General features: G+C 39.8%; 1 protein-coding gene across 2 annotated transcripts in view; it reads left to right on the top strand.

The window, feature by feature from the left end:
* Nucleotides 1-27,610, top strand: part of Shroom3 (shroom family member 3) — a 315,135-nt gene that overhangs the window by 8,943 nt on the left and 278,582 nt on the right. Inside the window, exon 1 of one of the 2 annotated variants that reach the window (XM_063247226.1) lies at nt 1,262-13,515. The exons of the other annotated variant lie outside the window; for it this stretch is intronic. Within the exon in view, the coding sequence (XP_063103296.1) occupies nt 13,504-13,515 (12 nt within the window). The 5' untranslated portion in view covers nt 1,262-13,503. Of the gene's footprint in view, nt 1-1,261; nt 13,516-27,610 lie in introns of those variants that run through there. 2 annotated transcript variants of the gene reach the window in all.

The following is a 27,610-nucleotide window of genomic DNA, read 5'->3' as shown; positions in this document are numbered from 1 at the left end:
GGGAGTCCATAAACAAGTTTCATTGCTACCATGGTCTTTATTGGCTCTGGCACCATGGCTAAGTGTCTTAGCTTTCCTGAGCCTCTTTTTTTTTTCCAATAGAGGCAGAGAAATATTTAATAAATTTAAGTATGTGAGTATGATAGCTAGAAATTGACTTTAAATAACATAGGTAAAAATAAAATTTCTTGGTTTGATAAACACAAATGCAGCTAATATAGTATTGTCCTGAGCCTCCTTGAAAATGGAACATTCTTACCCAGTGGAGTTGTTACAAGTATCTGTACACTGCATTAAACTATGCAATAGTGCTTTGACAAAACTTGATCCAGATGTTAGTAAGCTATGATAGTATAGACTAGTGGGGGACCATGATAGGAGGGACTGGTGTGCATAGTGTGTCAGGATACTAGCAATCCAGTCAAAATAGGCAACTCATATAACAAAGACAACACTTGGTCTATTTTCTGTATTGTGGCCACAGTTGCCACCTCACACTGAACAAATGCCCAACCTCTGTTGAGTTTTATGTGTAGTAGAAAGACTGGCAACAACTATGTATGCGCAGAATAATTTCAAGGTATAGCAAAACAGAAAACAAAGACAAACCACCATGAAATGTTCCAGAGTGGTAGTGTCTCTAGGACACTAGGGAGCAGGTTTTACATTAAATAGGCGATTAGAGATGAGTTTTCAGACAAGATAATATTTGACGTTCCACTTGATAGAGGAAAAGAAATCAGACATTCCAAGAGGTCTAAGAATCCAAGAGAACTAATCTGAACCAAAGCAAGAAAGTCTTGTAATATTCCAGAAACCAAAAGGAAGTCAGTGATATTGGAGCATGATAAGCAGGGAGAAAGTGGCCTGAGAGGAAGATGGAAAGCTAGATAGGGTCTGATGCACAGAGCATTGTAAGCGGTGGAAAAGACCTTGATCTGGATACATCTTTAATTTTAACTTTAATTCAGCCCATAGAGGGGCTGAATTAAATGAAGGAGATGAAGGGATGTCATATTGTGAATCTCTCCCTTGTGATGATAGACCAACTACATGTACTGAAAGATGGCTCCTAAATATTTTTGCTGGCTTCTGAGATTTTTGGTGGCTCTTAAAGCCAGCTTCTCTTTTCTCCCCCAGGTACATTTCTTCTTAGGCACTTACTAGGTCTACATCAGGCTGAGGCCTTCTAAAAGATAGAGTTAGGAGAGGTGCCTAACTTCACCATGGTCCTACTCTGTGCTGGACACCCCAAGTCCCAGGAGCTTCACAACACTGTGAGAGTCCACTATTACTTACACTTCAGAGACAAAGAAATTGGAAAGAAAATCAAGAAATGAGGTAGTATGAGATTTATGATCTTTTAAACATTCAGTCTGGGGGGCTGGAGGTTTAGCTCAGTGGCATAAGCGCCTGCCTTGGAAGCAGGCAGTCATGAGTTCGATCCCCAGTACCGATAAAAAGGAAAAAGACAAAAACAACAACAACAACAAAAAACATTCAGTCTGGAAAAACTCATTCCAAAAACTGCAGTGTTATTTTGTAGTTCCAAATAAGCCTTCTGTCTGTGTTACCCCATGGCCTATTTAACTGGTGGAGAAATAATTATTCCTGTCTTATCTAGCTGTATTGATTTCCCATGGTCCCTTGCTATTTTTGAGAAATCTTTCTTTTTCTGGTTGCTAACAATAAGCCTGTCTTCAATATCTGAGATCCTGTCCTCACACTGGCCTAATCTGCTTTGAATACTTCCAATGGAGTTTTTGTTCTCCTGTATACCTGTATATCTGCTTGAATCTGATTTATGGGTTCCCTTTCTTTCTTATGCTGATCTTCCATAATTTTCTTAAGCTCGCCTATTTTTTTTTTGTCTGTGTCTTCTCTACATCACTAAGTGTGGTATGTATTTTGGTAATCTTTGTAGTTATCTGAGAGATTATTTCTGAATTCATTTTTTTCCAGAGCCTCATTCAATTGCTTTGCTGTTTCAACTTTAGAGAAACCTTGTAGGAGGCTTTTGAATTGTCCCACCTCATTGTCCCTGGATTTGCCTTTGGCACACTGGATGTCTGGGACTGCATTTTACTTAAGTGTCTTCTCATTTTATTATCTCTCTCTTTTTAGATTAATTCCTGGGGTGATGCTTGTACGTTGCCTATGGTGGGTTGCTTTATTGGTGGGTAGTTAGCATCCTTGGGTGATGGTTATTTCTCTGAGATATCTTCCAGGTGTAGCTGGTTTTTGAGTTTTGAATCTGTTGGAAGATCTTACCTCTTCAGTTTGTTGGAGATGAGGAGTTGTTGCTTGTTTGGGCCTACTCCTGGTTCTTTGGCACTGTGGCACAGTATTTTCTGTGACCCTTAGTTAATCTTAATCATGAAATACCAGGACCAACAGCACCAACCAGTGCAGTCTTCCGCATCTGCCCACTCCCCTCCATTGCTGAGTCTCTCTGCAACGGCCTCCGGGGTCACCGGCCCTCACCTTCACGGTGACCTTGCTTCCCCAGGTTCGAACAGCTCCTCTGGCCGGTGAGTTCCTGTCTCTGCGAAGGAGCTGCTGGCTACTCCCTTCTTCTTCCTCGAAGTTTTTTTTCCCCACTCTTTCTGTGGGCTTCAATTTGTACTTTAGATTCTTCCTGGGTCCAAAGGACCCACTTCTTTCCTTTTTGTCTTCCTCACGGTGCTACATTCCAGTGACTGGACAGTTACTCTCAGAGAGGCTGTTTTCCCTGCTGCTTAGCACCACCATCTTCCCAGAAGTCCCTGGGGGGAGAAATGGGGCAGCTTGGTGACATCTTTAAGGGAGTGAGGGCGTGTGTGTGTGTGTGTGTGTGTGTGTGTGTGTGTGTGTCAATACCAGCAATCAAGTGTGACCCTCCACATCTTCGCAGACCCTGCTTCCTGCTACTCTTCCCTCCAGTCGCGTCGCACCCTTGCTTTGTGTCGGTTTGTTGCTCTGATTGTTCAGGCTAGACAGGTTCATCCCATGGGTAGGCTATGATAAAACCTCAATCCCTAAGTCAGGCCTGGCACCCAAGGGGAAATACTAAATAAACATTAGACAGTTTAATGCTGACACGTGTGAACTCTGGCTAACATAGGGAAACAAATTTGTGCTGCAGACTGCTGGAACTCTTCAAGATCATGCCACTCAACTTGGTGAGGAGGCCGGTTATGAGCTGGGGACGACAACACATAGTCTTTCATGCAGGATGTCTGCTTTACCGAATCTTGTCTTATTTTCATTCATTGGCACTTTCTAGCTCTTGCTGAATTCACAATGTGGTATATGTGCTATGTTGTTCTAACTTGTGCTATTGCTTGACTCTCTCCATGCCCATTCTACCTGCTCTAGTTCCATTCCCATGAACTTTCTTAGTTTCCTAATAGCACTCTGTGTAACCCTGGAAACTCCACGTACAACCATCATTCTTAAAGCCATTGCTGCCTGCTATGGTCTGAGCTCAACTGGCTCATTCCTGGCCCATTCTTGGTTTCTGGAATCCTGTTTCAGAAAGATCCTAACATTCTGAAGAACTCAAAATTTAAAAATAACTATGACATGACTTTGGAACAAAACAGACAATTTAAGTGGAAGCCAGTACTCCTAGTTAGTTAGACTAAGTGCCTAGTTCTTTGGATATTAAATTGTGTCCTGAACCATACATTTCCTGGAAGGCAGGAAGACAGATTGCATTTGTAGAACTAATTGTTCTTCTCTTTTCCTTTGAAAAGTTAAGAATTTTAATAGTGAGAGTTGTGTGAGTATAATTTAAGTGTTCATCACTGTGTGTGTCTGTGTGTGTGTGTGTGTGTGTGTCCTCAGAGAAGTTTGTATTAAGGACTTGTCTCTTGGAAACTGGGAAATGAACTGCTGGAATTCAGACCCAGGATATGGCTGGATTCCAGAAATAAATACACATGTTGGGTTTTGAGATAGGTAATTGAAAGAATATGGGGAATGAGTGAATTTGGGGGGAAAGGAAGGTGGAAAATAGCTGGCACTTTTCTCTTGTGCCTTGTTTGTTGAGTGTTTTGTTTGTTTTTCATATTTTTACTTTTGAGTATTTACTAATAAGCAGCAAGTCAAAAACAAAGCAGCCATTGACCTAAGTCTAAGACAGCAGGAGGAAGGTTAAAGGAATTAGTCCTATCCTTCACCGTTGCATTCATACTTTGCATAGTGGTGCTCTTGGCTAAAAGTCTCCAATTCAATAAATATTTGGCACTCTTTTGAAAGAATTGCTGTCATAATTTCCCCTATATACGCAAGTCAGTGAATTTGACCTTGAAGAATAGTTGGATATAGACTCCTTCCACTGGGCCAAGATGTGTTACAAATTTCTGAATTCAGGTACTGTAAAGTGCTGCGACTATCGTGCTGCTTTTACAGAGAAAGCTAAATAAAAAAGGGAGGACTTTATGGTAAAAAGGACAAAATACATAACAACATTATTTACATTTATTCTGCATAGCAGAGCGCGTATTATGTTAAATTTTCTCATTTATTATTTTGTTAGACTGAGACTGGTTTCTGTACATGAGGAAAGAGGTTTCCTAGACATGATGGAGCCAGGAAGTGCTGTGCACGTAGTCTGCACCTCCAATCATCAGCACTGGAGTTCTTTGCTTAAGAGCTTTATTTTGCCTCCCTTTGGTTCCAGGATGGGTATTATCAAGAGCAAACTGCCCCCCACCATAGCTGGCTGGAGTGCTATATAGACAGCCCGGTTCTCTCATCCCTCACTTGCAGAGGCTCTTGAGTTGTAACCTTTCCTAGGCTTTTGCCTGCAGAATTTGTCTCTAGCTGCCACCCGCCCATTGTAGCTGGCTGGGTGACACATCAGTGCTTACTGCCTTCCCATCCGGACCTCATTTGCCCACTTCCCACTTTGCATTCTTCATATCCCCCAAGCACTGTTTTGAGAGGGCTCACTGCATGGAAGCTGGAAGCTGAAGTATGAGGAAGATCATTGTGTTTCCAGTCTGTGATCTCTCTACTCTGCCAAGAGTGCAAACAGAAAGAGTCATGGGGTGTCTTGGACCCAGTCTTTTCTTAGGTGTTAGGAACCTAAGTAGAAATCCATCCCCAAATGTCATTCTGTAGTTCTTCGTCCTCCGTCTCTCACAGGATGGGCCTTTTTGTCTCTTTTTCTCCACTGAAGTGGTTGATTGACCCTACTAGGTTTCAACCATCGTTTCTCTGTATGGGTCAAGAATTTCTCCCTCTCCTGTGGGAGAATGATCTAGTCTCTCTTTTGGTCATAGGTTAATTGTTAAGGAAAATACGAGAATAGACAGAAAACTATTCATTTGGGTTTCTCTGAAGATAGTTTTTTCCCCCCAAAATTTTTTGTTGTTTCCTTTCATACTACAAACAGTACAAAAATAAAAATGGGTCTTGAATATTTGACTGTGTAACATGGTGACTGTGCAGAGGTTCCTACCTAAGTGGGCAGTAGAACATAATGCAATTACCGGACCCTGATGTAATGGCCTAAGTCTTTCACATTAAATCTTAGTTTCCTTCTAGAGTTTGTATTACTGTAAAATTTACTACAATAAATCTCCTAATGTAGTTTCTCCAGGGGTTATTTACCCATAATGTGAATATTCTTTGACTCTCTATTTTGTCTGTTTTCAGTTTTCTTTTTTTTTTGCTTGAATTTGTTGTAGACTGATAAATGGTAGCTTCATGTGATGTATGTCTGCTTAAAACCTCAACTTGATCTTTTTTTTCCTTCAATTTGATCTTGCATGGATAAATAATGAGATTTTGTGTCATAGAACTCATTGTCAGTTAAATGAAATTAGCAGTTCAAGGAACTAAATGTGGTCCTAGTCTTCTCTTTTGTACATTCATATTTCAATAAAATAATGTAAAAGACATTGTTCCTCTTTTCAGTTAAAGAACTTTCATAGCAGTCTATACTTCTATTACAAGTAGGTGAGGAAGGTAATTGTTTGATTCTTTGTATGAAAGAGATTTAATGAGTATTCTTAAAAATTGGGTTTGTGTCTGTGAATGAACAGGAAAGAGTGTTTCTTCATGACAAGGGAGGCCTTGGCAAGGTAATGTTCAATTTAACTCATGATTTTGATCATTGAAACATTCATGTCTTCTCTAGGTCCAGGGAAACTGTGAAAAAGAAGAGATTTAGAAAGTTATATGGAAAAAAACCATCTCCCGTCTCTCAAGCAGGGGGAAAAAGATGGATTCTTCTTAGAATTTCTTGGATTGTCCTATTTATGTTGTCATTTTAGAGAGATTAAAATGAACCTTTCCTTACACTGAAGGAATGGGAATGTAAAATAGTACAGCCACTTTGGAAAATTGGCCAACTGTTTCTTCAGATGTTAAACAGGTAGTTACCAGAATACCATTATCACTCAACAATTCTACTCCTAAGTATATACCCAGGAGAAATAAGAACGTGTATCTGTAACAAAGATACTCGGCCACCCACAGCCTCATCATTCACAGTAGCCAAAAAGTAGAAAAAACTCAAATGTCCATAGACTGTCTTTTGGGTACTGGAAAGTTGAACTCAGGACCTCGTGCTTGCCAGGCAAGTGTTGTGCTGCTGAGCTATATCTTTGGCCGGAAATGTTCATAGACTTGATAAATGAAATGTGGTTTGGCATATAATGGGATACTCTTTGGCATATAATGGCATATAATGGAAAAGAACTGAGTACTAATATGTGTTACAAGATGGATGAGCCTCAAAAAATATGTTCAGCGAAAAAAAAAAAAAAAACTAGACACAAAATAACTCATATAACTCCACTCATATGAGATATCCAGAAAAGGCAAATATGAAGAGACAAGGTTAATGATCACTTAAGACCAGGGATAGGAGTAAACAGTAACTATAGTATGAGGTTTTCCTCTTTTTCTTACCCCTCTCTCTCCTTCTCTCTCTCTGTTTTCTTTTCTGTGCTGAGGATGAACCCAGGGCTTGCTAACCAAGCTTGCTAACCAAGTTCTCTATCACTGAGCACATTTCAGTCCCACTGTTCTTTTTGAGGTGCTGGAAATTTGTCATTTTATGTTCTCAAAGAATATTGTGGTGATGGTTGTACAACTCTGTAAACATATCTTTAAAAAATCAGTGAATCGTACAAAAAAAAAAACAAAACAAAACAATATAAAACTGTCGGGCGCAGGTGCTCAACACACCCCGCCTGGGACGATAAGACCACGTCAGCTTCCGCAATGCGCTACGTCCCTCTCTAAATTAGCCAACCCCTGCGCACCTCGTGCTCACTCCGTATTTGCCCCATGCCGACTCTGTGGCAACCCCTGATTGGCCACAGCTGGATATATTAGCCAGAGCCTGCGTCCCATTCCCGCCCTGCTTCCTCGTGGCAGCCTGTGATTGGTCACGGCCGAATATATAAACCAGAGCCTGCGTAAATAAAGCGGCAGTTACCTGTTACCCACAAGAGCGTCCTCTGTCTCATTGGGGGGCTGCGCCGGTCATAAAACAAAACGTAATAGAGTTCTAATATACAAAGAATCATAAAAATGTAATTGATAGTGCTTGATCAATACATTCTGATGTATAACTGGAAACTTTCTACAAACAAAGCAGGTGCAACAGAATGCATACTGAATTATTCCTTTTATATGAATTTCTGCATAGGTATAACTAATTACTGGTGAAAGATCTCCATCTGGTTGCCTCTGGTTGGGAACTGCAGGTTGTAGGGTGGGGATAGGATATCCCCCCAGTATTGGTGTAAGGCTCTGTCCCTGTGCATTTACTGTAACCTTAGACCTGTGTGATTCCCTGGGTGGAAGTTATACCCAACAGAGGCAGGAAGAAATTAGCTAGCCAGTGAAGGCATGAAACAAAATTAAAAGTTTGGAAGTGCACTTACTACACAGATAAAAATTTAGGACATGATGTAAGATGAACTTTTTAAAGTGTTTTGTGATGGTGGGCTTGAACCCAGTGCCTCAGGCATGCTAGACAAATACTCTCTCCCTCAGCTCCATGCCCAGCCCTAAAGAACTTTAGTTAGTGAGAGGTTAGATTTTAAAGTAATGCCCAGAGATAAAAACTAGAGCCATTTAATTCTTTTTTTTCCCAACTCATTTTATTTCAAGAATAAAAAGAAAGAAAACAACAAAATTTTGAAACAGGGGCTGGGGATTTAGCTCAGTGGCATAAGTGCCTGTCCAACAAGCAGGAAGTCATGAGTTTGATCTCTGTACCAGGAAAAAAAAATTTCAAAACATATCAATCAGGGTAGTGGTATATACATTTCACATTGTCATTCACCCGGAGTACCAGACATCTGCATTCAGTTTTCTGAACAATACCAGTAGGAATCTTTCTCTTCAGAGAAATCAGTAGTATAACTATCTGAACTGTTTATTATATACATACACATATATGTATTTTGTTTCTTTTAGCTTCTCACACTAGTGAGACAATACAATGTTTACACATGTGTCTTATTTCACTAATGAGTATGGTCTCAAGTTACATCTATTTACCTATAAAAGTCCCTAGTTTATCCTTCTTTATGACTGACTAGTACTTGATTGTATAAAAATACACATCTTTTTTATCCATTCCTCAATCAATGGGCATTTAGGTTGTTTCCATGATCTGGTTATTACAAACAGTGTGCTATAAATATGGGTGCACTTATATTGCTGTGGTATCGATATAGGGGAATGAAACTCCCCAGCTACTATGTGTATGATAGGAGTTCATATTCTCTAAAAGTCGAAGAATGAATTTTAGGAGCAATAGAGGTTAAGAGCAGAAAATATTTATTGAGAGAAAAAAAAGCTTCTGTCTGAGAGACAAAAAGGGTCCCAAGCAGGTTGCCAAAGACTATCTTTTTAGGGACTTTAAATATTAAAATCATGAGATTAGATGCAATATGGGGAAAAAATGGGAATTTGCAAGGTGGGCATAAGGTGGGACAGAACTATGGTCAACCCATAAGATTAATTGTTCAGGTAAAATTTATTAAATTAAGAACAAATAGAGAAGCCAGTCACATAGTAAGCAAGAATGCTTAACAGCAGTGACTCTCCTGGTAGTGGTTAGGATGCTGACTCCTGACTTCCTCAGGGCGACAGAGAACTATTTGGATTACTGGTTGATCCTTAGGATGTGGGCTTATTTGCTTTGCTTTTTGTCTTGAGATCTGGCCCACAGCGAGAAGTGTGTGTCTCTTCCGAGGCTGCAAGGTACCTGAACTTTTGCACTGGCTCCTTTGAGGGCCCAGCCCTATCTGACTGCCTATAATACTGCTAACTCAGCCGCCTGTGAACCTGGGACTATAGGTGTGCACTATCTCACTCTGCTGGAAGTTCATTTTTTGGGGGGCTGAATCATATTTCAGTACGTGGATATACCACACTTTGTTTTTATCCATTTACTGGTTTATGAAAGTGTATGTTGTGTCTATCTTTTAGCTATTGTGAATGTTACTGTGAACTTGAGTTCAGATGTCTGTTTGAGGCCCTTTCTTTAGTACCTCAGAGTGGAACTGCTGGAGCATGTGGTGGTAATCCCGTTTAGTTTTCGTAGAAACCATCATACTGTTTTCCACAGCAGCGGCTAATCATTTTACAGAGTTACTGACTATGAGCAAAGGTTCCAATTTCTGTATCTTTTCCAGGACTTTTTGTTTCCAATTTTTATTTTTCTCTAATAATAGTTTAAAAAAGCTTTTTATTTATTTATCTTTGAGACAGGATCTTGCTTTGTTGTTCAGGCTGGCCTCAAACTTACGGCAAGCCTGCCTTATCCTCCAGGGCACTGGCATTACAAGCATACATCATTATACCTGGCTATAGCATTCTTCATGAGTATAGATGAAGCTACATCTCAGTGAAGTTTGTTTTTAGGTGGTACTGGGATTGAGCCTAAGGTCTTTTCACGGTGCTACATTCTCATCTCGCTTCCTTTTGTTTTAATTTTTAAATTTTGAGATAGGAACTTGCTAAATTGTTTCATTGCCCAGGTTGGGATCAAACTTGCAGTTGTCCTGCTTCAGCTTTGGAGAGTGCTGGTCAATGTAATTTTGATGTGCACTTCCCTAATGATTAGTGGCTTTTTTCTGTGTACATAAAGGCCATCTGTGTATTTTTTTTAATAGAAATGTGCGTTCTATTCCTTTGCTTATAAAAAATTAGAGTGTTTACTTTTTGTTGTTGAGTTGTAATTCTTCATATAGTCTAATATTTCCCCATTCTATAACTGGCCTCTGTAATCTCTTGTACCCTTTGATGTACACAATTTAAATTTGATGCAGTACACCTTTTTTTTTTTCTTGTCTGATTTTGGTGTCAGGTCAAAAGCTTTACTGCCAAATCCAATGTCATTTTTTTCTTTTTTTTCTTCTTCCTAAGAGTTTTACAGCTTTAGCTTTTTTTTTTTCCCACTTCTATACTAAGTTATACTCTAGCCCTTTTAGCTTTACCTCTTATATTTAGTCCCTTAATCTATTTTGAGTTTGCTTTTTATATATAATGTTAGGCAAGGTCCAGTATATTAACTTGCGTGTGGATATTCAGTTTCCTTAGGATCACATGTTGGGAAAAAAATTTTCTTTTCCCTATTGAATGGACTTGGTACCATTGTAGAAAATCAACTGATTACATATGCAATTTCTGGATTTTTATCTTATCCCTGATGTTAGATGAAGAAGATAAAAATTCCAGTCTTTAGCTATTGCATATGATAATAGCCCTGGATATTTCATATGTGACTTTCATTATATTATACTTTAGAGAAGTCTATAAAAGTATTAAAAAAGATACAGGTAAATATTTATATCATTTGAGTGAAGGAAAGCATGACAACCAAAGTCAAACATTGTAAGGGAAAGAAAAAAAAGGTAGATTTAACTGAGTAAAAAACTGACAACATCTTTGTGGCAAAAGTTCCATAAACTAAAATTATATGATAAATGTCAATAAGATCCTTAATGTAAAAAGAGCTATTACATATAAAGAAGGAAACACACATGTACACACGTGCTTACATGCGAAAGCAAAATTGGCACTGGCCAAGCACTTGGGAGCTGAGGCAGAAGGAGCTGGCAACCTGGGCTGTACAGCAAGTTCAAGGCCAGCCTGAACTATAAGGTGAGATTCTGTATCAAAAAAACAAAAACAAATGTCAAATTGGCAAAGGATGCAAACATTTGTGTGTGTGTGTGTGTGTGTGTGTGCATAATGTATATGTGGGGAGAACTAGGGATTGAATCCAGGGCCTTCACACTGAGCTACTGTACATCCCAGCCCTTTTCTTTTTCTTTATTTTTTTATTTGAGACAGGTTTACCCTAAATTGCTATATTTCCCTTACTGGGCTTGAATTTGCAATCCTCCTGCCTTAGTCTCCCAGAGAGCTGGGATTACAGGCATAAATCAGTTACCATATCTGGCTTTAACTCTTTTTTTTTTTGAGACAAGGTTTCCTTATGTAGTTCAGGCTGGTTTTGAACTCACTATGTAGCCCTGGCTGGCCTGGAACTCTTTGTGATCCTCCTGCCTCAACCTCCTGAGTGCTAGGATTATAGACCTGTGCCACCATCTCTGGCATTTAACTCTTAATGATGTGCATAGTGAGCAATTATTTACTTCTGGGTTATTTTGAAAAAGCAATCATGTAAGATGCAGGTACAAGGATGTTTATATATATGGAAAAATTTATCATCAACTATACCCAATCACCTATGAGTCCAATGAAAATGATGATAAAAGTGATAAAATATATATGTAATATATTTATATTCACATATTGACTGAGAAGATTGCTAAATAATATGCCTAATACAATCCTAATTTTATTTATTCACGTTTAAATATTGTGTATGTATTTAACATAATTTGGGAGGGAATATCTACAGAAGTATTAAAAGTATGTCAGAGTAGTGGGATTTTAAATGATTTATGTTTTCATCTTTTAAATCTTTTTAAGTTATGAACTTGTAATCTTGTTGTTGTAATGGTTTTTGTTAAAAAAGTGACAATCTTTTTATTGTAAACGAATGTTTCCAATATTCACTGTTTTAAGTGTACAACCCAGCAGCGTGAAGTAACCATCACCACTCTCTACATTTCTGTAACTTCATCTTCCTAAACCCAGGGTCTCTACCCATTAAGCAATAACTGCCCATGACCCCTCCCCTAGCAAAGACTTTTAAAATTAGGAAAGCTTTGCATTCCATCATCACATTCCATCCCAGGAGGTGTAAGGCCTAGGTTTGATCCCCAGCATCACCAAACAGAAAAAGAAACAAAAAACAAAAAATTACGTGTATCCATTATTTTCCCTTCCCAGCCATATATGTACTCACAAAAAAGAAAAAGAAAGAAATTGGAAAAAGTTTCATTGAGATAACCTTATTACATACAATCTCCCCTCAAACACTTTTGAAGTATTGTAGGCCTAGTCCTTTTAATTAGAAGCATTTTTATCAGACATGAAGCACAGTGTTATAGGTGAGTGCTTTTAAAATCCCTGGGGAAGAAACATAAGTGAATTTTGCACCCCAGAATCTTTGTGTCTCTAGATGCAGTTTGAAACCAGTTTTGGGTCGAGATAAACTCTGGAGCAGGGATCCGTGAATAGGTCAACGCCAGAGAGGGGCTGGGGAGGCCCCGCGCAGCTGGACTTCATTTGGTAGCTTAAAATTGCCTTTTCTTTTATTCTCTTATTCTTGCTACCCCCATAGATTCCAGGAAGAATAGGGATGTTTTCTGGTACACATTTGATTATAACAGGCCAAGGTCTCTTTGAACATAGCCAGTAAAGGAAAGCAGGTTCCACAGCGATCACACTGGGTAAAATGATAACATAATCTCTGATTTGTTGTTTGAATCCTCTTAATTATAATTGTGTGGAATCATACAGTGAGACCCTTTGGGATTTTTTTTAATGCTGGACTTTTCAAAGCCTACATTCCTCATTAGCCCTTCCCATTAAGGCATGCTTGAGCGATGCTACACAGCCAAATAGTTGGGATTTTTTCTTCCTCTTGTCACCGTCTGAAGACAAAGGATTCTTCCGCCTGCCAGAGTGCGGGGCGCCCAGGTTGAGCCGCCCTGACAGCGCCTCGCAGGGAGCTTTTCATTCTGTCTTCGCGTTGCCGCCAGGCCTCATTCACTAACCGAGTCCAGGCTGGAGCAGGCAGTGAAGGGGAAAAAAAAAAATCAATGGAGAAAAATCGCACAAGGCAGACACGCTGCCATGCGAGGCTTTCCCCCCCAGTGCTGAGTCACGCTGCAGCCTGTGCTAAGGCCCCCAAAACTGAACTCTCTTGGTTCCCCACGTCTCCATGCTTTTGTTAAGGTTGTATTATTGCAGCGTGAAAATGCAGCGCAGTCTTCTCTGGGACAAAGCAAGAGTGAACAAAGGAGCTGAGAGTTCTGCCCTTGGGACCAGTGGAGGGAGCGGTGGCCATACCATCGTGCTGGTCACCAGTCTCTCCTAGGCTTTGTCTTCATCTGGAAAGCATGGATGGGAAACCTGGTGAGTTACTGAGAGTTTCGAATAGGGTTAGTATGCGTGAAGATGTCTTATTTTCTTACCCATCCTGGGGACAAAACACCCACAGTGTAAAGGTAAGAGGTGTACTTGGTCCTCCTTACAGTTCCTGATGGGCTGGCTCCAAGGCAGGAACACGCTGGTGGAAGGGCCTGAGCACAGGGACAAGCTCATCCCACAGCAGCCAGGAAGTGGAAAGAGAAAGGGTCACACTCCTAGAGAGCCTCTCTTCTGACCAGCCCCACCTTCTAACAGCGCTCCTGGCTGTGACTCCTCACTGAGGCACTCTCCCTTCCCTGATCTGCTGGCCTTCCTAAAACCCCGCCTCTGAATGCTGGAGGCATTGAGGGACATTCTAGATTTAAACCACAACACAGGCCTTTTTCTTTTCTTTTAATTAATTTTATTGGTATATATAATGATAACACTCATTATGGAGAATTGGTACATGTACATGATACATCTTGCTGCTTCTGTTTTTTGGCCATTCCCCTCCCCTCCCAGCAATCCCCCTTTCCCTCCTTATTTATAAAAGCAGTTTCCATTTTTTTCTTCTCTTTTTTTTCTTGTCTTTTCCTTCCTTTCTCCCTCCCTCCTCCTTCATTCTCTGATAGAACTGTGGGGGACTGGCGGCAGCTGAAAAGATAAGAAGTATGAAATATAGATGACCTTTATTTTGAGAATGCGGGGAGAGACACCCCGCCCCCTGGGGCACGGCATCTCCACCCCGGGGTCTGCAATTTCTCAGTGGAACACGTGGAGTGGGGGTCTATATGTAGCTTAGGTTAGAGGTGGTGCCTGAGGGGGCATTAGGAATGCACAGGTAGCCCATTGGTACTAGTTTGGTGCCAGAGGTAAATTCCTAAGGGTGGGGGAGATAGGAGCTCCTTGGCTTTACCGGCTACAGTGTCCTGTCTGGGCCAAAACCCTTTCATATCCCGTCTTATGATTATTATTATGAAAAGGAGCAAAGCTTTCTCTCTTTAGCTGCTTCCTGCTGGCAGAGGGCGCTGTACAGGGGTGTAGGGGAGTCCATGGGATGACGGTTGATGTCCATGTAGAAGCTGGTGCCAGATGTTTTAGCCAGGACAACTTCACTGGTGAATGCACGTATGTTAGACTGGAAAAACAAAGAGACAAGATGTTATGAGGAGACATGGCACTGTCATATTTAATGACCCAGATGAGGTAGAATGAAAGGTGCCTTTGATTTAGACATGTCATTATATCAGGACTACATTGAGGTAGGAGCTTTTCCACAGTAAGGCAGAATTCTGAAAATTAAACATGGGGTTAGGAGGAGTGAAGTTATGAGAGGTGCTTATTCCCCCATCTGAAAGGGTAAAAGTTAAAAGGGTAGGTAGGTAAGGCTTGTCTCTGGTATACATGATGTTGGAGTCTGTAGGAAATACTGGTAAGAGTCTTGCTGTAAAAATGATCATTAATAGAACGTAAGAAATTAGGAACCAAAGTGGATAACAAAACATGACTTAGCCTGTGAGTTGTGGCTGTGAGGCCTTGGTAAGGCAGAGATGAGTAGGAAAAGGATGGTTAGATTTAGGGCCTGAGTGATGCGAAACCAGAATGGCAGTCTAGCAACTCTGATCACTGTTGAGGTTGCCAAGAATATCAGGCAGGTATGGCTCACTGTAACCTGGTTGTAGTCCTTGGAATGATTTGCTGTAACAGCAATTTCCCTGGTTGTGGGAAAGGCTTTTATGTATCCTGAAAAAGTATAAACAAAGTGAGAAGACAAAATTTATCTATCAGCCTTGACTAGGGTTGCCTGAGAAATTGGTGAATAAGAAAAGAAGAAGGTAGTCTTATATCACTGAGGAGAGGTTTACTAGTGATAACAGGTGGAAGCTGTTGAGGCCTCAGTGTGTCTAAGTCAGCCTGTATAAAAGGCATTTTAAGATTTAGGACTGGGACCTGCACAAAATAGGCCCTGTTTATAAATGGCATAGGTTGACCATCAATACCCTGTCATAGAGATTGAGGACTTACTATAGCAGCCTGAAAACTCAGGAAAAACTCTGTACATATGGTCTCTATGTCCACAAATGTAGAGAATGTCTTACCTGAGAGTTTTAGTGTGACTTGGACCTGAGACAGACACCCACAAAGGGGGCTGCTGGCCCTGAGCCCCCTCAGTCTTTGGCAATTTTCTGTCAGTAACGAATCTGGAAGTGTTGGCATTTCCTGTGAGGGCTAGAAGTTAGGATGGCTTACCCACTCTCTGGTGGCTAGGACAGTCCAGCAGCCCTTGGAGTAAGATTTCAAAGAACGCCAGGATGGGGCACTCTCTTGCCCAATGTCTTTTGCTGCATTTGAGCGTGGTCCATGGTGGGGGGGCCAGGCAGCTCCACCTTGTGTAGGTTTACCTGTCTCAGAACTCCAAGTGTCATAAGTGTTATTTCTGTTGTTGAAAATATGAAAAGCCATACTAAGGTCTCTGTGGAGTTTGAAGGTCATGTTTTGCCTTTTTGTTTGGGATTTGGACTACAGTAGAATTAAGTAAGTATGTAGGAGTTTAATATTGGCATTTTAGATCAGAGAGCAGGCTTTATCTGTATAGCATACCGCTCTTTTTTTTTTTTTTTAGGGTGTCACGTGGCAGGCCATTGTTTTACTGAAATTATATACTTGACAAAAAAGGCTTTAGTCTGCCCTTTCTATTTTGGAGTATAATCTCATTTTAATGGAAACATTTTGCAGTAAAAGTTTACCAAGCTTATGAATAAATCTACCAAAAGTGATCTAATACTGTCAAATTCTGAACACATTTAATTATTTTAAGCCTGTTATTTGCAGTACTATGAACCAAGACAAATAAAATTATAATTGTCTTGGAACAGAGCTAGTGGTTCCCAGCAAAATGAATTTATAACCTTAGTTGTTAAACAGGAGATTGGCGACAACACAGTACAATACAGGCAATAAGCCCAACATACAACATTACTGATGGTCCATAGCAAAAGGAATTGATAAATATCTCTTAATTTTAGTCATTAAAACAGGAGATTAGTGGAGGCTTTGATTGATAAACAAGGCTGGTAAAATTACCAGGTGGCCACTAACCTTGATTAAATGGTTTGTAATAAAATTGTAATAAAAAAAAAAAAAGCATCTCTTGAGCGGAGCCCAATTGTAAAAAAAGCATGTCTGAGTGGAGCTGCCAAACTGCTATTTTTCGGTGCACCGGCAGAGCACGCCTAGCATGGAGGCGGGGTGAGCATTGGGCGGGCTGGGACTGCCCCTGGAAATGTGCAAGGCGGAGGCAACAATGGCGCACAGGGGAGGGAGGGGCTGGGACAGCCCGGGAAACACTCAGGGCAGCGGCGACAATGGCGTATGGAGGGCAGTGCAGGGACTGCCCCCAGAAATGTGCAAGGTGGAGGAGGTGCTGGCAGGCTTGTGGTGGCGGTGGTGGCAGCGGGGCTGGAAGGCGGCCCCACACAGCATGAAGCTGGGGCTGCTCCCAGAGGCGTGCGGCCACCAACGGGACTGATGTGGAACTGAGTGGCCATGTTTAGGTTGAACCACTCGCAGGGCGTGTGGATTAGGGCACGGTATTAATGCTGAACTGCGCGTGGACCTGGCCGTATAAGAGCTGAGACATTGCGCGCAGAGTTGGGAGGCAGTGCGAGAGTCCAAAACTGCCCAAAGAAGACCCCTGAGTATCTCTGAACACTGTCTGGGCTCATTTTTCATCTTGGCGGGGAATGGGTTGGCACGCACGGGAAACAAAGGGACGCTGGCAGCGTGGCGAGGAGGAGGGGAAGCAGCAAGAAGACAAAGGGATGGGGATGCTGGAGGGAAAGGACACATTCCCAAAACAAAGGCTTAAAGATAGAGAGTTTTGTAAGCTTGTCAGCAGTGTGATAAGCCATAGATAGGTATGGTTTCTGGGAGGGGGACAGGAAGTGGTCCCTGAGATAAAATCTGGTGTGGGATTTAGCCCATGGGGTCACAATCAGATGAGGCAACAGACCGTGGTCTGCCAGGCTTAAAGTCATCACTTTTTTTTACTGCAGACTGATCGGTTATATGGCTCCAAAACTCCTAATAATTGGCCGTCACCAATATTATGAGTGGACTTTACGTGGGTTAAGTAACAGCTCTGCTGTGAGAACTTAAAAAGCTCTGAAGAATGTGAGGGTCTCTCAGTGTGGGTGGTCCAGAGTGGACAAAGTTTGCCCAGAAAGACCCTGAGAGAAAGTTCCCATGAGAGCATCACGGGAACCCACGGAAAGGGGGAGAAAAGTTGCCTGGGGCCTGGCCCAGTGGCACTCTCCAGGAGTTGCTCACCTGTGGTAAATTGGGTCAGTGTTGTTTGTTGTTACAGCTCCTGAGTGTAGAAGTGAGGAATTAATGCAGGATGCAGTCCAGTCCTGGTCCTGAATGGCAGGGGACTCAAACTGGGAACCAGCCCCAGGAGTCTACCAGCCCCAGGAGTCTCTCATCTGCCATTCCTCATCAGAGAACCATATGATAGAACTATGGGGGACCAGCGGCGGCTGAAAAGATAAGAAGTATGAAATATAAATGACCTTTATTTTGAGAATGCGGGGAGAGATACCCTGACCCCCCGGGGCTCGGCATCTCCACCCCTGGGGTCTTCGATTTCTCTGTGGAACACGTGGCGTGGGGGCCTATATGTAGCTTAGGTTAGGGGTGGTGCCTGAGGGGGCATTAGGGATGCACAGGTAGCCCATTGGTACTAGTTTGGTGCCAGAGGTAAATTCCTAAAGGTGGGGGAGATAGGAGCTCCTTGGCTTTACCAGCTGCAGTGTCCTGTCTGGGCCCAAACCCTTTTATTCTCCTTTTCATTTGAATGTATTTTCTTCCCATTTAAAAATACCTATTGTACATTTTGGTCCTTATTTACACTTCCTGTTTCTCACATCAGAGAACATGGTATTTAAACGTGTGTCTGATTTTTTTCACTTAAGGTATGGTCTTAAGGTGCATCCATTTACCTAGAAATATCTCAAGCTTATCCTTCTTTAGGCTGAGTAGCCCTCTGTTGTGGTACTCCAGAGTAGTTCTCTGTGTAGAACCACATCTTCTTTATCCATCAGCTAATGGGTTGTTTCCAGGATTTGGCTGTGACAAACTGCACCACTATAAATATGAGTGCACATATATTGCTGTGATATGATGCTCTTAATTCTTTCAAGAAGATACCAAGAAAAGGAATATCTCGGTAAAATTAAACCTCTAGTTTTAGTTTTTTGAGGAATCTCCACACTGATTTCCACAATGATTGTACCAGTCTACACTCACCAACAGTGGAGAAGGGTTCATTTTTCTCCACAGTCCCATCAGCATTTGTTATTGGTTGATTTCTTAGTGATAGCTATTCTCTCTAGAGTGAGGTGGAATCTCACTAATTTGCATCTCTCAAATAACCAGTGATGTTAAACATTTTTTCATATATTTATTTGCTCTTTCTATTTCTTCATCAAAGAAGTGTCTTCATTTCAGATGCCTATTTTTGGATTGGGTCTTTAAATTTGGAAAGTATGAATTTTTGCTTTTTAGTTCTTTTTATATTCTAGATTTTAGTCTTTTGAGGAACAGTTTATAAAACTTTTTTCCCATACTGTGGGTTGTCTCTTCACTCTATTCGTAGTTTCTCTCGCTATGCAAAAGCTTTTTTAGTAAAATGAGATCCCAGTTGTTGATTCTCTGTGATAGTTCCTGTGTGATTAGGGTTTTGTTCATAAAGTTTTGCCTACATCAGTGACCTCAAGAGTTCTATGTATTCTATCTCCATCAGATTCGGTGTTTCTATTTTAATATTTAGATCTTTGGTTCATTTTGCTTTTAGTTTTGTGCATGAAGAAAGATCATGTGCTAGTTTTAATCTTTGGTATGTGGAAATCCAGTTTCCCTAGCACCGTTTATTAAAGAGCCTCTGTTTCTTTCAGTGAAGGGGTTTGGCTCCTTTGTCAAAGATAAGATGACTGAATGTGTTTGGAATTGTTTGTACATTTTCTAATCTGTTTCATTGATCCTCTGGTCTGTTTTTATGTTGGTACCATGCTGGTTTTTTTTTTTATCATAGTAGTTATGTAGTATAATTTCAGACCAGGAATTGTGACACCCTCTGCCTTGCCTTTGTTGCCCAGAATTCCTTTTGTTCTTCTAGGTCTCTTCTGATTCCAAAAGAATTTTAGGATTATTTTCTCTAATTCTGTGAGATATGCTGTTGATATTTTGATTGGAATTGCATTAAATCTGTATAACAATTTTGAAAATATAGTCTTTTTTACATTAGATTTTATTGGTATTATTTATTTATTTATTTACTGGTAGAGTTTTAGATATCCATAATGATCACGTTCATCTTAGAGAATTTGTACCTGCACATGATATAATTTGTGATTTTCCCCCCATTCCTTTACTCTCCTTCAACCCCTCCTCTCCTCTTCATTTTAGTCATTTTCACTATATTGGTTCTTTCTACTCAAGAACAAGTGATATCTTTCACTTTCTGATATCCTCGTTGATATCCTTTTTTCTGAAAAAGAGTACTGTAGTTTTCAGTGTAAAGGTATTTTTAGTTTGTTCATTTGATTGGTTCCTAGGTACTTCATTTTTGTGGATGCTATTATAAAAGGTTTTGTTTCCCTAATTTCTCTTTTAGTGAGTTTGTTATTGTGCATAGATATGCTGTTGAGTGTTGACTTTGTATCCAGCTACCCTACTGAATTTGGTTAAATCTGGAAGTCTTTTGGTGGAGTCCTTTGTTTGTTTGAGACAGGCTCCCACTATGTAGCCCAGGCTGGCCTCAAACTCAGAGCCATCCTTCTGCCTTAGCTTCCTGAGTGTAGAGATTACATGTGTGTGTTACCATACACAGCTTGTGGAGTTTTGGGGGTCTTCTAAATAGAATATTATGTAATCTGCAAATAACAATCATTTAACTTTTCCTATTATTATTCCTTTTATTTGTTTCTCTTGTTTAATTGCTTTGGCTAATGTTTCCAAAACTATATTGAACAAAGAGTATGATAGTGAGGGCCAGGGATTTAGCTCAGTGGCATAAGCATGTGCCTGACAAGTGTGAGGTTGTGAGTTTGATTCCTGGTACTGCAAAAAAAAAAAAAAAAAAAAAAAAAGAGTGTGATAGTAGACATCCTTGTATTCTTGATTTTAGAGTGTAAACTTTTAGGTTTTGTCCATGTAGTCTGATGTGAGCTGTTGGTTTGTCATAGATGGCTTTTATCAGATTGTGATAAAGACCATCTATTCTAATTTTCCATAGGTTTTTTTGGTCATGAATAGGTATTGAATATGATTATATCTACTGAGATAATCATATGGTTTTTGTCCTTGGCTCTGCTAATATGGTATATTACATTTATTGATTTGCATATGTTAAACCATTCTGCATCCCTGGGATGAATCATACTTGGTCATGGTGTATAATCTTGATGATTTGCTTCATTCTGTTGGCCAGTATTTTATTGAGGATTTTTACATCTATGTGCATTAGAAAGATTGGATTTTTCTCTGTTTTAGGTAGATTCTTTTCTGTTTTTGTATCAGGATAATTCTTACTTATCATGAATGAATTTGAGGATATTGCTTCCCTTCCAGTTTTAGCGCTCATTCACCACGTCGGTCACAATGATTGCCTTCCAATTTTATTAAAGAGTTTAAAAAGTAGTGGCATTAGGTTTTCTCTAAATTTCTTGTAGAATTCAGCAATGAATCCATCAGGGCTTGGGCTTTTCTTTATTGGTAGGTTTTTAATTACATATTCAATTTCACTGACTGATACTGGTTTCTTTAGGAGTTTTATATTTTCTTGATTCGGCTTTGGTAATTCATACGTCCATTTCTTCTGTGCTTTCTATCTTAATAGACTACTGACAGGTTCTTGAAGTGGGTATCGATAATCTTCTGGATTTTGGCAAGATCTCTTGTGATTTCACCCTTTTCATTCCATAAGACATGGAGTTGATTCTTTCCTTTTTTATTGATAAGGTTGGCTAAGGGTTTATCAGTATTAATCTTTTGAAGAACCAACTCTTTGATTCATTGTTACTTTGTAATATTTGCATTGATTTCTGCTCTGGTCTTTATAATTTCCTCTCTTGTGCCATTCTTGGGCTTGACTTTCTCTTCTTTTCCTAGAACTTCAAAGTTCAACTTTTGGTTGTTCATTTGAGCTCATTCTGCTTTTCTGATTTGGGAATTTACCGCTGTACATTTTCCTCGTCGGATTGTTTTCATTGTGTCCCATAAGTTCCAGTACATTGTATTGGCATTGCCATTTAATTGTAGAGACTGTCTGATTTCTTCTTTAGTTTCATCTGTTGTTCAGGGAGCTGTTATTTAATTTCCATGTGTTTATGAAATTTTTATGGTTTCTTTTGCCATTGATTTCCAATTTCATTGCAGTATAGTCTGATGATATGCATGAGATAATCTTTCCTTTGTTTATTTTTCTTTCTTTTTTAGCGTGTGTGTGTGTGTGTGTGTGTGTGTGTGTGTGTGTGTGTGTGTGTCTTTTTGAGGCAGTGTTTGCTATGCAGTTCAGGCTGGCCTTGAACTCACTTTGTAGCTCAGGCTGTCCCCAATCTCAGTGATTCTTCTGCCTTAGCCTCCCAAGTGCCAGGATTACAGGTGTGCCCCAGCTGCATGGAATAATTTCAGTTCCATTGCATCTCCTTAAGCATGTCCTATGAGCTAGTATGTGGCCTATTTTGTAAGAACATCCTGTGTACAGCTGAGAAGAAAGTGTATTCTGATGTGTTGATATGGAACACTCTGAACATCTGCTAAGTCCATTTGTTCAAAAGTTTGGTTCAGTTCTGAACCAAACTTGTTTGTTGATTTTTTTTTCTTATTGATCTATTTACAACAGTGGAGTACTGAGGTCCCCTGTTACAGCTGTATTAGTGCTTATTTGATTTTTCGTGTCCATTAATATTTGTTTTATATAGTTGAGTGTTCTGGTATAGAAGAAATGGACATGTGAATTACCAAAGCGGAATCAGGAAGATATAAAAATTCTAAAGAAACCAATATTAGCATATATATATTTTCTATTAGATTGTTCCTTTTACAAGGATGTAGTGATCTTTTTGTCTCTCTTGATCAGTCTTGGCTTGAAATCCAGTTTGTCTGCGAATAGTATAGCTACCCCTGCTTTCTTCTGGATTCATATCCCATGGAGTATTGTTTTCCAACCTTTGACTTTCAGTTTTTGAATTTCTTTTTGAATTAAATGTGGGGTTTTTTGTTTGGTTTTTGTTTTTGTTTTTTGTTTGTTGGTCTGTTTTCTTGAGACAATGTCTCACTATATTGTTCAAGAAGGTCTTGAACTCATTTATGTCAGGATTGCTTCGAACTCACAACAGTCCTCCTGCCTCAGCCTCCTGAGTTCAGGGATTATAGACATGTGTCACCATGCCCAGCTAAATGTATTTCTTTTTTTTTTTTTTTGTCTTTTTTGTTTTTATCGGTACCAGGGATCGAACTCACGACACCCCTGCTTGCAAGGCAGGTGCTTATGCTGCTGAGCTAAATCCCCAGCCCCTAAATGTATTTCTTATATGTGGTGTATTGTTGGATCTTGCCTTTTGATCCTTTCTGCCATTCTGTTTCTTTTGATTGGTGGATTGAGACAATTACATTGATCCTAATAAGTGATGTATATTGACTTACCCTTATCATGTTATTTTGCTTTTGTTGGTATCCTTTTTCCCCCCTCTGTTTAATTACATGCCCTGCCTAGTTGATTCATTCTGTTGGGGCTTGTGGAGTCCTTGTTATCCCTTTCTGGAATTTCCATCAGAACATTTTGGACTGCTGGTTTCATGGGCATGAATTTCTTCAGATGTTGTCATGGAAGTATTTTATTTCTCTATCAATTTTGCAAGATAGTTTTATAGGGTGCATCAGTCTGGGTTGCAGATTGTTTCCTGTTAGGGCTTGAAATACTTTACTCCAAGTTCTACTTGAATTGAGGGTTTGTTTTGATAAGTGCATTGCAATTCTGATGGAATTTTCTTTACAGGTGACTTGTTTATTTTCTCTAAGAGTTTTTAATATTGGTTCTTGTGTTCAATTTCTGGAATCTTGACTATTATATGCCATGGTGTAGATTTTGTTTTTTCTGATCATGGCTAATTGGAGTTCTGTATACCTCACTTATCTGTATGTCAGATTCTTTTTCCATGCTTGGGAAGTTTTTTGCCATTACTTCTATAAACAGTTTTTTAAATGTTTTTTGCACTATCTTCTGCTTTTTTATCAACTTCAATTGATCTTATGTTATTCTTCGCATCATGTAACAGCTGTTGGATTGATTTTTCATGGTCCCTTGTTAATTTTAAGAAATAATTCTTTTTTGTGATCGCTAGCTGCAATACTGTCTATGTTTGTCTATACTTGATATTCTGTCCTCATATTGGCTCATTTTGCTGTGTTTACTTTCAGTGGAATTTTTAATCTCTTGGATATGTGTTTGAATCAGTTTCATAGATTCCATAGATTCTTTGCAATGTTGGGCATTTACGGTTCCCATCATTTTCCTAAGCTCCTCTATTTTTTTTTTTTCACTTGTATCTCCTCTAGAGTCTCTGACCATGTTTTTTATTATGGCCATCATCTCTGTAATTATTTGAGAAATTATTTCTCATTTGATTTTTTTCTAGAACCTCATTTACCTGCTTTGTTACTTCTGCTGTTACCACTTCAGAGAGTCTAGGTAGGTGGCAGGTGGCTTTCAGATTGTATTACGTCATCGCCCTTTGGTTTGTTTATGGTGAGCTGAAAGTCTGGGGTTGCATGTTGTTTAAGAGTCTTCTTATTTTCTTTCTTTGTTTCTTTCTTTCTTTCAGTTTAATTCCTGGGTTGATGCTTATAAATTGCTTATGACAGGTAGTTTTTTTTTGCCACAAGAGCTTATCTCTTTAATTTACTGGGGATGAAAAGTTGCTGCCATGGGGCTGGAGGTTTAGCTCAGTGGCATAAGCACCTGCCTTGCAAGCAGGCAGTCATGAGTTCGATCCCCAGTACCGATAAAAGGAAAAAGACAAAAAAAAAAAAAAGTTGCTGCCACTTATCCCAGCCCCTTGATCTTTTGCACTGACCCATCATATTTTTTATGATTATTATACAATCTCAGTCTTGCATACCAGGAAGAACAACTGATTAGAATTATGTCACCTTGGCTAAACTACAGTAGCATCAAACATAGCCTAGAAAATGACAAGCTGGGTCAGGATATAGCTCAGTGGCAACAGCATCTAGCTGTCAAGCATGAGGTCCTGAGTTCAATTTCTGGTACCAAAATAAATAAATAAATAAAATGACATATCATTATAACTATTTACATGAACTATTTTGTGGTTATAAAACAAAATGTATAACAAACTAGAAAATTGTGTACAGTTAGTATGCCCTCAATATGGTGATTTTACCCTTAGGTAAAAAGATTTAAAAGGGGTCAGTGGGAAAAAAAATAGAGAAATAGAAAAAGAAGAAGAGATTGGAAGCAAGGGTAGAAGACAAAGGAAGATTATGTGAACTTTGGGGAATTAGCAAAGAAGACAGGAGGAAAAGAGAAAAGAAAGAAATAAAAACAAAAACAATAGATCAACAAAAAAAAACCTAGAAGTAATGTTCATGAACTAAAAACAATCATGAAACAAGAAAAGGAAATAACAAAAACAAGCAAGAAAGAAAAGTAAAAAAAAGAAGAAGGAAAAAGAAGGAGCTGGGAATTTACCTCAGCGGCACAAGCACCAGCCTGGCAAGCATGAGGTTGTAAGTTTGACCCCCAGTACAAAAAAAAAAAAGAAGAAAAAAGTGTTCACTTCAGGATGTGTCTCTGCTGTCAGTGGTAGACAGAGTGGGCAGACAGAGCCCAGATCTGTGTTGATTAGTCCCACTAAGCAAACTGTAGATTTGCGGTGTGGTAATGGATAATCCCAGGAAGCTCACACCTTTCCTTCCACTGATGTTCAGGCTGATTTTTGTCTGTGAGGCTAAAATCTGATTTGTTCAGCCTGCAGCACTCCATGTGCCTCCTGCCAGCTTGAACTTGGCTCCCTGCTGGTTTAGACTTGTTTCCTTGACATCATGATGACATGAACTCAGTTCTGCCTCACCCTAACATTGAGAAAAAATAGAGAAATAGAGTCAACCTGCTGCTGCTCTCAGTTCTAAGCTCAGTAGGCCTTTCTCCTGGATGGCAGCTGGCCAATCACCACCTCCTGGGGGACACTTGAACCTGAATAACTCACCAACCACTATAGTCTACTGCATTCTCTCCTCTGTTCCACTGGTGCATTTCTCTTTGGAAGCCTATTGGGTCACCAATAGTCACTGTGCATCTACATTTTCAAATTGCTCCCTCCGGTGCAGTGAATCAGGGCTCAGAGAGAAAGTGCTTCTTTTGTATTGAAATCTCTCTCTTTGCTGTCCTGGAGAAGAGAGAAATTTCAATTCTCACTTCAGGTTCTTGCTAGGTCTTGGGAACTCACTTCCCTCCTTCTTCTGTTTCTTGTATGCTGTATTCCAGAAACTGGATGCCAAGTCTTCTAAGGCTGATTCTCTGCTGTTTATCACCCTACCATCTTCTGAGAAGTCTTTTAAAACCAACTTCTTATTTATTATCCTTAGAAATTTAAACTTGAATTTGAGTAATGGTGGTATATGCATGTAATCTCAGCACTTAGGAGGCTGAGGCAGGAGGATCACTGTGAGCTCAAGGCCAGCCTGGCCTACATCACTAAGTTCAAGACCAGCCTGAACTGCACAGTGAGACCATGTCTCAAAAAAAGCAAAACAAAAAACAAACGAACAAAAAGAATTTTAAATTTGAACGTAGAAGGTGTAATATATCAAAGAAATGACTTTTCATTACTTATTAAAGCAAAAATGTTGAGGGGTGTATACACTTCAGTGACTTTAACTTAGGCATAAGATATAAAGTGTTCTCTCAAGTTCCTATTTAGAATATTTATGATTGGATATTCCAGTGTTTTGAATGTATATGTGCTCCCAACCCAATTCATATGTTGGAGCCTAAGACTTAATTTGATAGTGTTAAAAGATAGGCCTTTAGGAGGAGACTGGGTAACCAGAGCTTTTCCTTCATAAATAAGATCAGTGCTGTTATGATATTGCTCAAGGGTTCTAGGCAGGCTTTTCTTCCTTCTGCCATATGAAGACACTGAGCAGGTGCCATTCAAGGGAAATGGTCTGTACCAGACTGTACTCCACCCACAGTTTGCTCTTGGACATCCTACTCTCCATGGTTGTAAAAGATAATCTCCTATTTTTTATACCACTTTCAGGTATTTTGTTATAGCAGCATAAAAGGATGGAAGCAGGTATACACAACACAGGTATCCTTCCCTTTTACATAAAATCTAGAATAAAACAGTGATTATGAGAACAAGTTGTAAAGCCAGAAACCTGAGGCTTACAACTGACTTCTGTGACTTACTAACAATGCTTCTTTGGCAGGTCCTTTAAACTTCCTGCCTTTCTGCTTCCCGGTTTAGAAAAATGGGATTAAAAGTGGTAACTACCTCATGAGATTGTTGTTAGGAGTTTAGATGAATCTATGCAAATAAATCTCTTAGGAAAGTAGTTAGCATGTAGTTAGTATCATTAGTATTACCTACTTAATTAGAAACAGTTGGGGAAGAAAAGAGAGAGAGTCAAATGAAAAAACCAAACCAAACCAAACCAAATTAGGAAAGAGTCATCAAAGGTGGCAAGAGAATTGGGAAGACAAGGCTAGATAGAGAAAGAGGTATAATCCCACTAAAGCAGGGATTCCCAACCTCTGGAACCAGCACCAGTTCATGGTGTGTTAGGAATTGGACTGCATAGCAGGAGGCAAGCAGTGGGAGAGAGCAAGGCTTCATATGTATTTATGACTACTCCCTGTTGGTTGCATGCCTCTGAGCTCTGCTGCCTGTCAGGTGAGCATCACTCAATTCTTATAAAAATATGAACCCTACTGTGAAGTTTGCATGTGAGGGATCTAGGCTGCACATGCCTTGTGAAAGTCTAATCCTCGATGATCTGAGGTGGAGCT

The sequence above is a fragment of the Cavia porcellus genome, unplaced genomic scaffold (genome assembly GCF_034190915.1).
Source record: "Cavia porcellus strain 051 isolate PalLab524CR breed Dunkin Hartley unplaced genomic scaffold, mCavPor4.1 scaffold_4, whole genome shotgun sequence".
Lineage (NCBI taxonomy): Eukaryota > Metazoa > Chordata > Mammalia > Rodentia > Caviidae > Cavia > Cavia porcellus.
The sequence above is the reverse complement of the archived record's forward strand: the minus strand, read 5'-3'. Positions and strand labels throughout refer to the sequence as shown.